At 35.4% G+C, this 16,797-nt stretch overlaps 2 protein-coding genes and 1 long non-coding RNA gene across 4 annotated transcripts in view; 2 read left to right on the forward strand and 1 right to left on the reverse strand.

Annotated features, from left to right (window-relative positions):
* The window catches only part of LOC126756058 (uncharacterized), a 147,567-nt gene that overhangs the window by 30,200 nt on the left and 100,570 nt on the right, over nt 1-16,797 (reverse strand). The gene's annotated exons all lie outside the window — the stretch shown is intronic.
* LOC126756055 (uncharacterized) lies at nt 6,874-7,557 on the forward strand. The gene is made up of 2 exons (XM_050468871.1): nt 6,874-7,116; nt 7,183-7,557. Exons 1-2 carry the CDS (start codon nt 6,982-6,984, stop codon nt 7,315-7,317), a joined length of 270 nt encoding a protein of 89 aa, XP_050324828.1. The 5' UTR covers nt 6,874-6,981; the 3' UTR covers nt 7,318-7,557.
* Nucleotides 12,310-16,726, forward strand: LOC126756044 (ATP-dependent DNA helicase DDX11). 2 transcript variants are annotated; one of them, XR_007666540.1, is made up of 6 exons: nt 12,310-12,637; nt 12,687-13,064; nt 13,325-14,491; nt 14,560-14,757; nt 15,395-16,281; nt 16,404-16,721. XR_007666540.1 is itself a non-coding variant. In XM_050468854.1 (5 exons), exons 1-5 carry the CDS (start codon nt 12,437-12,439, stop codon nt 16,055-16,057), a joined length of 2,607 nt encoding a protein of 868 aa, XP_050324811.1. In that variant the 5' UTR covers nt 12,310-12,436; the 3' UTR covers nt 16,058-16,726. The 2 variants fall into 2 exon arrangements, 1 of the variants encoding a protein (XP_050324811.1); XM_050468854.1 differs by having other exon boundaries at nt 15,395-16,726.

Here is a 16,797-nt window from a genome sequence, read left to right on the forward strand (position 1 = left end):
AAACAAGGCCGTTTTCTCAATGTCTGGTTAGCAGCCATCTGCCAATTTAGTTCTGGTTTCAAAATAGGTTTTTTTTTATTGAAAGAAGGAGTATTGGTTAAGTTTACCAGAACTTAACTGACAGATGACTGCTAATATTGAGGAAACGGCCCTTATCCTTTCAGTACAAGTGTATGTATGTATTAGTATAGTTTATTGAAAAAACCGCAAAACATTAGTTTAAGTTTAATTTTGAGAGATTAAATTAGTTAGTTTTTATCCTTTGTGAGTGTTCCGATTCGGACAAACTGAAGCTAATATAATTGAATTGCCAATTAACATAACCTTTCACTGGAGGAGAAACATAGATCAATATTATAGAGTTGAAATAACAAAAGGCTTTAGCTTCGGTTGCACCAAAGCTAAGATACAATCAGTTTGCACGGCAGATATATAATATAGCGGCCGGATCTGTAATATTCTATAACAAATTTAGTAAAGATATCTTGGTATTAAAATAGCTTTCCGTACGATAACTTCATATTGATTCAGTAGTGGTAGCTATATGCTATAGTAGCCCATTATCGGCGGGCAGCGTCTTCGAGGAGACGTGCGCCAAATCCAAGAACGATAGCTCAAAAACTGAGGCGCTGGGGACATCGTATATCGTATCAGGTGTCATGTCATGAAAAAAACGAAGACTAATAATCGACTCATCAGTATTGAGCACTTTTTGCCAAACATTTGGAGGTTTTAATATGTGCTCTACATAAAATGCTTGTCGCTTCTTCTTCTTTGCCTCAATTAGGTAGGGTAAATTTCTTACAACGCGGTCGTGAATATTCGCTTTACGCAATCAGTTGCGGAAAGAGTGTACTCAGAGGGCCGTCTTGTCATCTTTTATAAGCTGTACATCAATTTTTGGAACAGATTTGAATAGATGAGAAATGGAAATATCCAAAATTCTGTTAGCAACTCTCTCCGACTTTATTTTATTTGTTGTAACCAGCAATAGCTTTCCATATTGCAACCATGCTTTTATTAAATTTTACGGCAATATATCACCGCATGTGGTCATCATTTGATTTTTTGCAAATTGATTATGGCTAAACGCTTCTCATTAGTTAGTTGGTTAGACGTTACCATTTTCAGGACTTTTTATTCACTCTAAAAGAAAAATCGCATCATCAATATTTCAATTAAAAAATTTAAAAAATAAAAAAAGAATTAATTTAAAGGATTGTCGAGCTTTTTGACGCATTTTTTAGAATTTCTTTTTACCGCCATTAAAATCTTTTTTACACAATGAGCAAAAACATTAAGACTTTGTGCATAATTTAAAAATTCTTAATTTAATCTTCAAAATCTTTGTCGTCTCTCCCAATACACTTGTGCCAACCTTCTTCCAATTCTCGAAACAGTTGTTGAAGTCAATTTTTTGGAATCGCCTTTAATGCGCGTAGCGATTTTAAGGGGGTATTCTGATGTAATCACTTCGAAGAATTGATTTTTTTATATATTTTAACAGTAAAACCTATTGAAAATATGCTGTGAAAAATTCAGACCGAAATTCATAGTATTTGATAAGTTACAGCTCATAGTCGCCAACGTGTCGTAGCGCGTTTGAGTTTGCTGAATAGCTAAAGGTCCCATGAGCCAAATCAGAATTGTTTATTTTCAAAAATATTTTTTTTTAACGAAAAAAACAAGGTGACTTTTTTTTTGGACATTTTTTTTTTTTGAAATTGGCACGATATGAGTTGAATAAAATCCATTAGAGAAAAACTCACATGAAGAATCAATGCTTTTTGCGAACTTTGCATTATCGTGGTAAAAAACGAAAAAAAAATTTTTGGTACATTTCAAAATACAAATAAAAATGTATTAAAAATTTGTCGACCCATAATACCGGCCACTTTTTACGAATAGCTTCTCGTAAACAACGCATAACACTCAAATAGTATTCCTTGTTGACAGTTTGGCTGGTCGGAAGGAATTCGGAGCGCACCAGACCTGGATAAACGAAGGAAACTGTCAACGTAACCTTGAGTTTTCACCTGCTTTTACGTTTCGGCTTTGAAGTTGAAATGATCTTTCCAAATGGTTTTCACTGATTCTTCCGTTTTCAGTAAGATCTCTGATTATTGCGATGCTAGTAAGATCTCTGACTGTTGATCGTCGATTCTCCAGCATTCATTCCTTTATTTCATTGGCGTGTTGGTCATCAGTTGATGGTTATGGCCGTCCTGATTGCAAGAATATTAAAATGAAGAATATCTTTTTACAACTTACATACATATACATTAGGGTGTGCCCTAGCTTTAATATTAATATTAAGAGCTCATCTTTTGAGTGACTTTTTTTTACACATTTCGAAAGTTTTGAGCCTGTTTTTCAGTTGAAAAAAAAGGTTGCCTCGAAATGGCACACCCTAATATACATATACATATGTATATATCACAACTGTCGAAGAGCTCCAGAAACGCGAAAGTAGAATTTAGCCTTCCTTACTTGTTATAATCGATTTTATGCTGAATAAGTCTTTCGGTGTAAGAGTTATCAAAATAAGTTTACACAGAAATATGTTCCCTGCCAAGTCCATTTTTTTGGATTTTCGATTGACTTTACACCGTAAATATCAGTCAATATATGCGTATGTGATATTTTAATGAAATTGCATGGCCATGCATGTTTTCTTGGCCGCATTATTCGGCGTCAAATATGAATAAAGTATAAAATATTCGATTACATCTGAACTTAGCTCTTCATTACTTGTTTTTTTATTTCGTTATCACCAAAAGCTTCCTTAGGAATCAGTTGAAGATGTGCGCTCTCAGTACACCTATAATAAATATAAGAAATCCGCCAATCTTCTGACACTTTTCAAGGCTTATGTGGTTGGAATTTTTTTCGCAAAAGTGTGCGTGGTACCACCATGAATATTATATGAATATTATCCAAGTGCATCCTAAATACTGATACCATAACCTTGCCGACTTTTGCGTCTTTCCACCCTTAGGGATCAGTTCATCGGCTGAATCTCGATTGGACTGCAGTGTGAAATGATGAAGCCATGTTTCATCCATTGTCACATATCGACGCAAAAATTCAGATGCATTACGATTAAAGAGTTTCAAACAACGTAGGGCCTGCCTAAAACTCATATGTATTTAATACTGTAGTATAATATCATTTATGTATCAGCCTATCGTTATTTCAACCAAACTAAGTGGGAAAATTTCTTTACACAGGGTAAATCGGATAGTAACCACGCCCACCTCCCATACAAAGGTTATGTTAAAAACTTGATATGTATAGTGCAATACCCAGTATAAATATACAGTTTTGAACATGTTGTCAAAAAATTTTATAATTTTTGAATAAATCGATTTCGTCCATCTGCATATCTAGTATTGTTATACGTACATACATATGTATGTATGTAAAATTTTACTCAAATTATTGCTTGCACCAGCAGAGGAGACACCCGAAATTCAACACTAATAATTTTTTAGCAGAGTAGTAGTCACTTTATATACATCTCGATTAGTTTTAAGTGCTACAACAAATGTAATAAATATGCCGAAAAAACTAGTATAATCCGCGCAACATGTTGCGAGAGTATAAAAGTATAATGAATGAATATTTCGAATACTAAAGAGTGGTTTGCATTGAGTTATATATCCGAAAAGCTAGATGACGCTGCAAGAGGACAACAAAAATGTGCAAATCACAGAGAATGAAAGCTAGATGGCACCACGGTCAATGACAGAGAAAATCCAACAAGTAGATGCCGCTGTACGGAAATAACAACATTGGCAGTGAAGAGAATGTTAATAAAAGGAAAAGGTAGAAATGTTAATGAATAGAGATGACGCAAATGTTATCTGCAGAGATTGTAAACAGAGAATATAAAAGGAGGAAACTGCTTGTTGGCAACAGGCAAATGCGGGATGACGGGGGGTTTTTTTGAGCCAAAATTTATCGTGAGAGATTTAGTGAGCTCTTCGCCCTCAATAAAATTAACTTTTCATAACTGGTCATGCTTTCGCTATCGGTGTCCACGACGTTGAAAATCTTTTTTATAAACTGTTTGGAAAAAGACGAGGTAGAAACATTTTAACGCTTTTTTGTCGCATCTTTGTGAGCTCACGCTTTTAAATAGCGCGGTGAGCCTGTGGGAGGGTAAGTAAAACACCCAATTAGATTTTTATTGACCATAACTGGTTTAATGGTGGATATACTGAATAATAACATTTTCAATTCCACTCCTCAACTATTCATGAAATATTATCGAACGACAGCCATCTTGTACTAGAAATTTCAAAAATTTTGCGAGTTTTCACTGCACAAATACTCCTGAAATTCTTGAAGTTACCAAATGGAAAAAAACCTACCAGTTTTGATGGAATCGCCCCATACAATTACGGACAATTTTTAGAAAAGAGGAAAATATAGCATTGTAGTGACAAAATAATAGAATCAATAGCGAAATGGGTTCATAAACGAAAAACAATGAATTTAAAAAGCGTAATAAGTAGTTATATTAACTTAATTAGATCTGTAGAATGAATAATTGTATCAATTACGAATTTATTTAAAAAAAATGGGTCGAGCAAAACATTGTTCAGAGGAGAAAAGATTGTACGTCCAAAATTTGCAAGGAATGGGTCACGCGGAAAGGCAAATTGCAAGCATATAGAATTATGTCTCAAAAATTTGTGTTTGATGCCTTAAAATTTCCGAAAAATTATAGAAAAACAGGCCAATTCCAAAAAAATTGCTGCGGAAGTCGATCGAAATATTGCAATATTGTCGATACACGATCCGTTTAAGGCATCTGCAGCCAATCAATAAGAATTATGTGCAAAAATTTAGAAAGAACAGTAAGAAGATAACTTGTGGAGAAAAATTGCTTTTGCAACTTGGTTCCGAAAGGTGACAACGCTGAAAAACGGCATATATGCAATCTTATTCAGTTGGTAAACGACAAATTAATTAGGGCAGAGCTGAAAATTAAAAAAAAAAATGGTTCGACATTTTATGGTCTGAATGCAAAATTAATATGATAGGAAATGATAGTTCGGTGTGAGTCCGCAACGAAAAAAACAAAGAAATGTGCGTCCGCTACACGACTAGGTCCTTCAAACCCCGTGGCGACAATATAATGGTTTGGCATTGTTTCTCATATTGTGTTTCGGGACCTATGTTTTTGGATTCAAGAAAACATGGACCGCTATATATACGTTAAAGTTTTAGATAAAGTCATATTTCCAAATGCTGAATGGAATTTGCCTTGCATTTTGGCAATTCCAACAAAAGAGCAATTAGCAGATCTAAATCCAATCAAAAACTTACCGGAAAATTGTTAAGGAAAATATTGCCCCCGTTAAACCGAAAATTAAGACAGAATTCTGAGAGAAGGTACAAAGGTCTGATATTCTGTTCCACGGCTCACTTTCGGTAGCCTAATTAGGTCTATGCCTAGAAGATGTGCATCTGTATTAGACGATAAAGAATACACTATAATGTACTAACAATTTTTTCTATTAATTACCTTAAAAAAAATATTTTTTTTTAATGTAAAAAATTTTTATTCTATTTTTTGTCCTTCGAATTTTGAAATATATTTTTTACCTTTGTTTTTGTATTATTTATGAATTGTTTTTTTCCAATACTTTTACTGCTATCAATAACACTTGATATGAAGTAAATAATAAAAATATAACTTTGTTGAATTTAAATCAAATTCATTTGTTTTTTTTAGATCGGAAAATTAGTACCATGAATGATTCTATTTTATTGTCCGTAACTGTATATGGCATAGTTTTCTATAGTCTAATGCCATCCAAAAATGTAACGGGATTAAACCGACGTAATCTATATTGATATAATGCTTGAAGAATTCTACCACCCATGCTTTCTCAATTACCCGGTACCTCCATCAAGCTCATTTGTATTTTTTACCAAAAAGTCGCGAATACAACCCTCACCAGAGAGTGTAAAATATTATTACTTATGTACATGTTCTCTGCCATCCTTTTTCCCGTATGCCACAAGCACAGGCCGCTTAGCGGAAGACGGCGCAGGAAGGAGAATTGAATATTTTTTTTTTCAGTTCAAAAGTATGAATATGTGTCTCAGATACCATTGCCAGTCTCAATATTGTCTACGAGTGAAATTGCTTAATTTAAAACTAATTCAATTTTAGTGAATCAGGCACTAGTACTAGTTTTCGTAGTACACTTTGGCAAACGAGCAATCGGCGAATGTAACTGACTTAAGAAGTATCCACTAACACTCCGTCACCCTTTCTTAAACTTCCAAACGCGTAGCAATAAGTCAAAAATTTGCTAAATCGTGATTAGAAACTATTATGTAATAGAACAGCCCGACGCGATCACTGCTATATTAAAGCGTCCATTGCATATTTATTATGGTTCTAAAGCAGCACACTTTTTTCTCTTTATATTACTTATTTAGCACTTCAAATACATACATATGTACATATATACATATTTCAACGGCCCCGAAAAACAGTATTGCAAATTATATTCTTTTGAACAGTTTGATCATCCTTTCGCATATACGTTTTTATATACTCGTACATATGTATGTATGTATAAGTGTAGATATAATATAAACATATGTATGTATTTGTATATTCTTTGTGGTTTCATTGTCAAGTTCTGTTCATATTTGTCGCCTTCAGCCATTGCCTTTGTTTCATATTTTTATCTTCTACATCAAATCATAACCCACTTGACCAGGTTGTCATTGCTATTGGACTCAAGTAGCGAAAATAACGATTTTTAGCCATATTGTGTTGTTGGTTTGCAATGAGAAAGAGGCAAGCAAAGTTTATTGGTCAAATGCTCACCATTATTTTACAGTTGTTTTCTGTTGTTCACATTCAGTTTCGTTCCGGAAGTCATACATAGTGCAAGCTTCGCTGATTAACAAAACTTAATTCGTTAAAAGTAAATAAATACCAATAATAAAATGACTTTGCAATTACAAATTGAAAAGCTCAAAGGACTCGATAATTATAAAGCTTGGTCAATGACAGTACGAGCCTATTTAGAGTCCGAAGATTTATGGACGGTTGTGGAAAATGGCCCCGAAAATAATGAAGAGGTAATCATTAGTTTTTGTTTTTATGGGGCGTTACCTAAAAATATACGCACTTATTTGTTTCCTCAGTCCCTACTCAAAGACAAACGAGCTAAATTCATCATTTTGTGTTTAATCGAGACGAAGCTTTGCCAATTTATGGTGAGCATCCGCACAGCCCGTGACTTATGGACCTATTTGAGAACACAACATTCTCTTCGTTAAAGCCAAATACACTGGAACAGACCCAAAACAAATGGATTAATAATTGAATTATAGGTATACTTTCTATAATAATTTAGAGATATGTGATAGCATTAGTCTTATTATTGTCATAGTGATAAAAAGAGAGTAAAAACACTTTTAATTTTCTTAACACAACTACATATGTATATGATGTACTGTTGTTACAAAAATAATAATAAACCTTAATGACAATTAATACGAATAAAGATAGCGAATAAATATGTATATACAGTCGATGCCAAATTTGAACCTTCAGGAATTAAAATTTCCAGAAATTAGAATGAACGTTCTGAAATTAGAATCGAATATTCAAACAGGAAAACATATTTAATGTGACTGGAGTGCATCTATATGTTTGGTTATGTTGCATCTATTTTTTATTTAATGAATACTTACATATGTACATATACATATGTATGCTTAAGTAAACAAGAACATGTGATATGTATTGTACTGGATTGTTGCCTTTTGTTTTATGGTTTTTATACTCTTGCAACATGTTGCTACAGAGCGTAATAGTTTTGTTCACCTAACGGTTGTATGTACGTATGTATCATCTAAAACTAATCGAGATAGATATAGAGTTATGTATATATAAATGATCAGGATGAAGAGACGAGTTGAAATCCGGGTGACTGTCTGTCTGTCCGTCGTCCGTCCGTGCAAGCTGTAACTTGAGTAAATACTGAGATATCTTGATGAAAATTGGTGTGCGCGTTCCTCAGGGCATACTCATAACAGTGTATGTTTGCGCCTAAAATATATACAATTGGGCGAAAACTTGACTTAGCCCCCATATATGTATGTATTAACATGATTTTCGAAAATCCGGCTGACTACTCCATATGATTGGTGCTTGTATGTGAGGTACCTTAATGAAACCCAGTTAATAATTTTTTCGTATATGGCATGATAATAATCGATAGATAAAAGGAGTCGATATTACCCCAATTCCCATATACATACTACATATAATGATTTTCGTTTTTCTAACAAACCTTACACCGAATAGTGTATATGTTATATTTATTATGTGCATATATGTATTATATAAAATTACACCATTACACCAATTTTTTTATAATAAGTATATTAATAAAAATTTCCAAAATTATAATTTTTCGGAAATTAGAGTCACCTTAAAAACCAAATGGTTCTAATTTGTTATTGTCAACTGTTCAAATATTTTTGGAAGTTTTGAAAACAAAAAATTCGACAATTTGTTTTAAAATATTTATCACATACTCTATAAGTATGTATAACTAAAATTAAGTTCGTGTAATACTTTACAAGATCATTGAAATTTAAATAAAAAAAAACAAGAAAAAACCGGTAACTTCGGCTGCTATTTTTTTGTTTTTTTTTTTTGTTACCGGAGGGGGAATCTTCGAAAGTTACCGTCCTGTTTCAGACGGCATGCACGATTCATTCTACACGCGCATATGCCGCCATTGTTACCAAGTGCGGAACTTGTGGCGTAGGACGCCTACACACTAAACCCTAACCCCGTCTCCTCTAGCTATTTATTTTTCCTTGCGGGACCGCCGCTAGGCATTTCTTCACAAGGATAAGCTTTAGCCGGTTGGCTCTCGATCTATAAATTTTCCAACTCCATGTGGATCAGCTGTCTATCGCTCTTTCTCTGCCATTCCTTCCGTATTTACCAAATATGGACATGGCGATGGGTTTGACTGCTCTTTTTGTGGAAACGGGAATGAGAACGCGTGGCATATTTTGGTTTTCCATTAGAGCTGTCGCGAATCTCCATTCTCAGCAAAGTTCCATACCTGCTGGGACATATCTTGCTTGTTTTTTACATGCACTGCAAGACGGCTCCTTGTTGCATGTCTTTGCAAAGAGACCTTTTTCCCCACATTTGAGGCAGCACTGACTCCTATCGTCTGAGTTTTTGCAGGTTCTCGCCAGGTGGCCATTTTCCAAGCACCGGAAGCATCTTTTAAGGTTCAGCTTCTTCCTAATCCTACACACTACCCATCCTATTTTAATTTTTTTGGCTTCAATAAGTAGCCTAGCCTGTAAGGCGGGCGGATTTTATCAAAATCCCCTAGTTTTTCTATTTGTGTGCGAATAGCATTGGCAATGTCTTCCTCTCCGGTTATTTCATCCAGATCCCGGATTTCCAGTGGTCAGTGGTCTCACTCGTTAGGGTTTTAATTTTGGCTTGATCTCCAAGCACTTTGCCTATTTCGCTGGTGTAGTCGGCAGTGTTTCCATTTGCGCGTTCTTAAGTTCCATTAAAATTTCACCTTAGGTCGTCTTTCTAATCCGGGTTACACTTTCCCCCAGTTTCTGCAGGGCATCTTCTTTTTTAACAGCCCTTAAAATATCGCTGTATGTCATGTTGCCGGTTCGCGCAATCGCATCAGGCCTAGGTCTGTGCTTATATGCTGCCTTCCTTTTCCTTCTGATTTCCATCCAGCTATCTTGTTTTCCCGGTATCTGTCCTTTGTTGATTGAGATTGACTTATCTCCTATTTCCTCGTTATTTTTAACCTTATTTGGTTCCTCTCCATGGGTGGTTTCATTCTTTTTTGGAGGAGTTTGCCTTTTCGCCAGTTTTTCTTCGCGAGGTCTTTTAGGCGTTATTTCCGTTGTTGCGGGCATATTTAAGATACTCCGTCTTGCTTCCTTGCTCTTTTGGTGCTCCTCCAAGGCTTTTTCGTAAATCTTCGTTATATTGCCAACGAGGTCCCTAAGATTATTGTTGATTGTACGCTGCGGTGGACGCATCATATCTAACAACTTCTTAATTTCTTCACCAAGCTCATTCATGTGGTCGCCGCGAGGTTTTACCGCCTTCGCTTGCGGCGTGTTGTCTTGCAGCGCTGGTAGCGACGATCTTGTTCGCGTTGGTTTTTCTACGCTAAGCATCTTTAGGGGAGATCTACTAAGTCGCGAATACCGCTTAAATGGATTTATTTCTATTACTGGTGTCCTTTGGGAGTCAGTTCCTGGCACTTTGGGATTATTCACATCTCTTGCGTTTCCCGCGTCGTTTCCCAGTATGGTAGCATAGATTTTACTGCTACTGTTGCTGCTACTTCTGCTGTCGTTTGTATTGTTTGTATTGTTTTTTCTCATGTAAAATTCCATTTCTTTCTTTTGTACCAGCGCATCGTGTGTAGGGGGGCGGACCGAAATAAACAGGAGCGGGTGTACCCTCAGTGGCTATGCACCTACCCCAGTTCCCTGAGGCCTGTTCTTCGCTTTACTGGTCCCGGAAAACACGGACGGACCAGTGCTCGCCCGGGGCAACGCAGACTACTAATCTTGCGCCCAATGTACACTCTTTGACCAGAGCCCGAAGGGGCTCACATCACCCTACCCATCTCGGCAGCAGAGAAGTCGCTGAAAAGATTTAAAGGGACTCCCAGTGCGCCGCGATGTACATCGGTCAAAAAACTTTAACAGCCGCACCTGACATGGTGAACAGATGCTGACCAGGAAGCCGCTCATTATGAGTCCGTCGCGCCTGGATTTTTGTATTACCCACCATGCCCATGCATGGTGGGGGAGGACACCTACTTTTAAGAGGCGGTATCGGCTCACCTCTGTCGCAGGGGTTTCATCAGCTTAGCTGCCTTTTTTACCGCAACCTCCACTCCTGCCGCTCCTCGTCGGGGGTTTCTTATTCGTCATAACTTATTTCGCAACTAGCCTGCTACTACAGGCCGTCCGGCTACCCGCGACCTGCCGACCCCCCCGGTAGCTTAGAGCTCAGCTGAAAAGTCTGGCTCCACTGAGAAACCAAGACCAACGGGTATAAAAATATTCAGATGCTATAGTTAGTAGTCCGATGTAAACATTTTCTTCTGAGATTGTACTTCGACAAATAAAAAAGTTTTCAACACATCACAGCCATATGCTATAGTTATCCGATATCGGTAATTCCGACAAATTAGCAGGTCCTTGATAAGGAAAGGCCGTGTGCAAAATTTCAGACCGATATCTGAAATCTAAGATACAAACGAACGTGGCTATATATACACAGTATAGGGTTTCCGACGTTTCTTTTTGGGTGTCACAAATATTGTGGCAAACTTAATATACCTTGTTCAGGGTATTATAACGTTAAACCCCTCTCTTACCCTAAAGAACTGCACTTCACGTTAGTTGAAGTTTGATGATATCGGCGGAACTAAAGTGAAATTTGACAGCAGTAAAGATTAAACTAGGCGATTGTAGTAATAAATTGTCTTAGATTTAGCTTTTTATATACATATATATTTTTCTGCCATAAAGGGTTAGGTGTAGTCAGAGATATTAAAAAATTATATGAAAATGTAAAGTATTAAGTATCCTTCGCCAGACGCTAGTTTTTCATGTTGAAAAAAGTGGTATAAATTTCATTGAAATCTTCCCTGTGGTTTCCGAGCTACAGTTTTGAGAGCGCCCGAGAACCCTTACACATTATTGAATCCCTCGAAAATATTTGTATTGTATGTATATTTATTTAAAAACTTAAAATTTCAGAGAATACTTGAAATACTCTATGAAAATGCAAAACAAAAAAAACGATTTTTTGAAAATTCTGACTACTCTTAACTCCGTAATCAAAGAAGCCAAAGTTGCGCACTATAAATGACTGGAGTAGGTACTGCTGCAGGTGCTAAGGCAGCTGCACAAGCTTGTGGAAGTGTTCCTTCATCTAAATTCTTCACTAAACATATGTAATAAATAATGAATCTATAACATCATTAATTAACGTTAAATATTTATAATCTCATATTTAAACCACAATTAACTTATTCTTTCAGCCTCCAGCAATTTGAAGAGTTCTATCTACATCTAAAATTATTCGTTTCATTTATATTTGTTTAATGCAATTATTATCATCCGATTGTACGGCTCTTTCAGAAATTGTACTTACTTTCACAACGTGTGTAGTTGCTATTATGAATTCATTCGTTCTGTTTGTTTGGATGTAGTTTTTGCTGTCAATGCAAAATTTGTAGATACAAATAAAAACACAAACACAGAGGAAGATATAAAACTGGCGGGCGGGCATTGTTATATTTAATTTATGTTTTGAACTAAAAAAACTATTTGATGAGCACTTCAAGAAATAAAATCAAATATGTTTTCGCCTAAAAAATGTTTAGATGCTCCGAATGATTATGAATTTCCATTTACTCCTTACGAAATACAGAAGGAGCTAATGGAAGCCGTTTACAATACTTTGACCCAAAAGTCAATTGGTATATTTGAGAGTCCAACAGGAACAGGAAAATCATTGACTTTAACGTGTTCTGTTTTAAAATGGATTGAAGATCGTGAGGTAATATATTTCGTAAAATATTGTTGTCCTATTAATAATTTTTTTTAAGAATTTGGAGCGAAAAGATTTGGCAGAACGTATTTCTAGCCTGGACCTAGAAGTTAAATGTATTGGGAGTACTGTTGATGTGGTGGAAGATTGGATAACTGCCAGCTATGAAGCTACGGAGAAAAAGAAACAACTTGCGATCCACCGCCGTTTCCAAAAAATGTTGCAGTTACATCATGACCGATTGAAAGAAATGTATGAGCATCAAATAGAGTTTCAAAAAGAACGTCAGAATAATAATTCGAAAAAAATGGTACTAGAAAGTGATTTAAACCAAGAGGATGAGACTGATATCGTTGATTGGGATGAGCACTCTGCGAATTTTGATAGGCAAGACCAAGATATCCACGATGAAGAAGATAAATATCGTCCCATTCAGGTAACAACCTCATATGTAATTGTAGAAAATTGTTGCATTTATTTCATAGAATGCATAATTTATAATATCCTATAATATGATATCATTTATATAAATTATTTTTTTTTTATTTGAAATTCATTGGATAAATATATATGTATTAAACAAATTAATCATTAGAGCCCTAAGATTCAAAATATCGGAGTATGAATCGCAGATACAGTCTTTTATAAAATATGTTTTTTTCTCTACAACATAAATCAATTGCATTTGTTTTCCAGGTATTTTTCTGCAGTCGTACTCATTCTCAGCTAGCGCAAGTCGTAAGAGAAGTAAAACGCACGCCCTACGGGCGCCGAATACGATGTGTGTCCTTAGCATCCCGTCAGCAATTATGTATAAATCCGCAAGTGAAAAAATTGCCTAACGTAAGTGTCATTAACGAAAAGTGCTTAGATATGGCTCCAAAAAATAAAGAAGGCAAAGAGAATGTAGGGACCAAATGTTGTAAATATCGCAAAGTTAATTTGATGCAGAATCTAAGCGAAACTGCTTTGTTTAATATAATGGACATCGAGGAGTTGGTGACGGAAGGTGAATCAATAAATGCGTGTCCATATTACGCGGCAAGAGAAGCTGCGAAGTCAGCACAACTTATAATGCTCACATATCAAATGCTTCTGCATCGGCAGACGCGTCTCCAGGCAGGCATCGACTTGCGAGGTGCCATTGTCATTATAGACGAGGCACACAATTTGCTAGATACAATTGCTCATTTGCATAGCTGCGAGTTGACTTTGCAGCAACTATTATTAGTACAACAACAACTTACTAAATATAAAATGCGGTACTTAAAACGGTTCAGTGCAGTCAGTTTACTTAAAATCAACCAACTGATATTCATTGTAAAACGACTTGTAAAAATACTACAAACTGACACACCTGTCTCTGCAGGAAAAATGTCACCAATTTCTAGAGTTCTTCGCACATACGAACTTACTGCAGAAGCTGAATTTTATAACATTGACTTATTTGCTTTGCTACAGTTTTGTGAGAAATCCCGACTGGCCCAAAAATTGCAAGGGTTTTCCGAAAAGCCAGATTTTTCAAAAGCATCAGTAGATGAACAGTTGGAAAGTTCAGCTACAAAACAACTCCTTAAACAAATTGAGACTTTGCAAAAAAATAATCTTAAGAATAAAACTGCCTTTGAGAAAATAGATGTTGTAAATAAAGTAAATAATCAAAGAAGTTTCAATACCGTAACACCAATTAGCGCACCATTCCGCGCTTTCCTTACGTTTATTCAATCATTAACTGAAAAAGCGGAGGATGGACGTGTTGTTTTAAGGGTCGATGGAACTGGTGTTGTCGGCAACAGTACGCTTAAGTACATTTTATTAAATCCTGGTGCTCACTTCGCGGATGTTATCCAAGATGCTCGCTCTGTAAGTATTTCCAGCAACGTTTTTTTTTTATATATATTTAACATTTACAACATAATAAATATTACTAGATAATTGTAGCTGGAGGCACAATGCAACCGACCAGAGAACTGACCGAGCAATTATTTAGTGCATGTCCCAATCGAGTTCGGGAGCATTTTTATGATCACGTAGTGTCATCCGATGCAGTACTACCTCTAATAGTTGCACAAGGACCAACAGGTCGCCGACTTTGTTTCAATTATACTGAGCGCAGTACTAAAGATATGGTAAGAATTCAATTAAATGTTCATATCGGGTATCATTGGGTACAGAAGGTTAATTCAAGTTGAAATAAGAAGAGTATTAGATAAGTTGGTTTCAAACGAATTATTGGTTTTATCTGAAATAAGTAATTGTGTCGAAGAATTTAATCGGCTGCAATATCGTATATATCTTTAGAACACTTCTTTCGGAAAACCTGTATGGTTCGTTAGAAGAGTTTAAGGATGAACTCAATGGAACAACGGTTGAAAACTATAAGTTGGTAGAAATGCACCGGTACATAAATACATAAATTTGTACTATTTGTAGTGAACAATCGCCTGGTGACACTGTGACATTTTAGGTTTGTGGCAAAAGCAATGTTTTCGTGTTTGTAACACCTTTCGGTCATTGACGGGTATAACCACGATTATATTTGTTTACTAAGATTAAATAGTAGGTCATATAGTAATACGGATAAGCAAATCTAATAGGATTGACTAAATTGGAAGTGATCATTTGCAAATTACACCTGAGAGCCTATTTGAAGAAATTCTAATACGGTTTATTAATCCTATAGATACATTCCTATACTTCAAAACATTGATTTCCTTACGTTTGTATAACTAACTAATGAGACGATTTGTTTTTTAATTATTGTAGCTTACCGAATGTGGCATGATTATTCAAAATGTTTGCAATGTAATACCAGCAGGAATTGTCTGCTTTTTTCCTTCGTACGAATATTTAGACCTAATATATAATTATTTGCAAAAGTGCGGCATATTGGAGAGAATAGCGACGAAAAAACGTGTATTTTCCGAGACTCGTGCAGCTGAGGCGACAGGCTCGTCGGTCGAGAAGCTTTTAAATGACTACAGTGCGGCGATAAAAGCGCAAAGTGGTGGTGGAGCGCTTCTTTTCAGCGTTGTCGGAGGAAAATTGAGTGAGGGCCTTAACTTTGCGGATGATCTGGGAAGGTGTGTTATTGTCGTGGGCATGCCTTATCCAAATCGACAATCTGTTGAGTTACAGGAGCGTATGCGGTATTTAGATGAGACACTGGGCCCTGGTAACGGCAATGAATATTATGAGAATCTTTGCTTGAAAGCGGTTAATCAATGCATCGGAAGGTCTGTGCGGCATATCAACGATTACGCTTGCGTTTTGCTTTTGGACGAGCGTTATTGCAGGGCTGATATTCAAGCGAAGTTGCCACAGTGGATAACACGTAGCTTGCAGATACCGAAAACTTTTGGCGCAGTGCAAGCGGCAATGGCAAGATTCTTTAAAAATATTAAATCTAAAAAATTGGAAACGGTATAATATTAGATATAATAATCTTTATCAGTATTTCGGTCTTAATATTACATCTAAAAACTGTTGAAAAGTATTATTATTTACAAATCTTCGTAATAAGTAATAATTGGATGTGAATAACGCTTTTGTATGTTAAGTAATTTTTGTATTTTCTTCGGTAATTTTATATTGTTTTTTGTCTTTATTCTGTCTTAAAATCATTGAACATTTTAAAGGAGAGAAATTTAACGGTTGTTCAATTCACAACCTGTCGTAAAGCATCGTAAAATCGTAAAATTATAAATTTTTACACTTGTTTTTTTTATAATTTTACGATTTTACGATGCTTTACGACAGGTTGTGAATTGCTCAGGTATTCTTTGTCGGTTCATTTGTACATGGAAGTAAAAAAATACTATGTGTTTTTTATATTGGATTATAATATATGTATGTCAAAGTATTAAAAATTATTTATTTAAATTACAATTATTTGGCATATTTTTATAGATAAAAAATCAAATTTAATGTACATACTATGTACTTTTTAAGATATACCAAGGCTTAATCGCGCAGGAGCTACTTTTCTCATTTCGATATTTCTATTTCAAAGTTTTATTAAAGAAACATGTTATAAATTAACTTTTGCTCTGGGAAAAATTTTTCTAAAGGCACAAATAGAAAAAAACTGCAAGTTTTTGCTCTTTTGTTATCACATTAATAAAATACTAGGAAGTATTTTTAAGAATAATACATACCAATTTTAAAAG

This window comes from Bactrocera neohumeralis, chromosome 4 (genome assembly GCF_024586455.1).
Source record: "Bactrocera neohumeralis isolate Rockhampton chromosome 4, APGP_CSIRO_Bneo_wtdbg2-racon-allhic-juicebox.fasta_v2, whole genome shotgun sequence".
Classification (NCBI taxonomy): Eukaryota; Metazoa; Arthropoda; class Insecta; order Diptera; family Tephritidae; genus Bactrocera; species Bactrocera neohumeralis.

Coding starts and splice junctions, on each gene's coding strand:
- LOC126756055 (XM_050468871.1), top strand. CDS start 6,982: ATGACTTTGCAATTACAAATTGAAAAGCTCAAAGGACTCGATAATTAT. Junction 7,117..7,182: donor GCCCCGAAAATAATGAAGAG/GTAATCATTAGT, acceptor TTGTTTCCTCAG/TCCCTACTCAAAGACAAACG.
- LOC126756044 (XM_050468854.1), top strand. CDS start 12,437: ATGTTTTCGCCTAAAAAATGTTTAGATGCTCCGAATGATTATGAATTT. Junction 12,638..12,686: donor AATGGATTGAAGATCGTGAG/GTAATATATTTC, acceptor ATTTTTTTTAAG/AATTTGGAGCGAAAAGATTT. Junction 14,492..14,559: donor TTATCCAAGATGCTCGCTCT/GTAAGTATTTCC, acceptor AAATATTACTAG/ATAATTGTAGCTGGAGGCAC.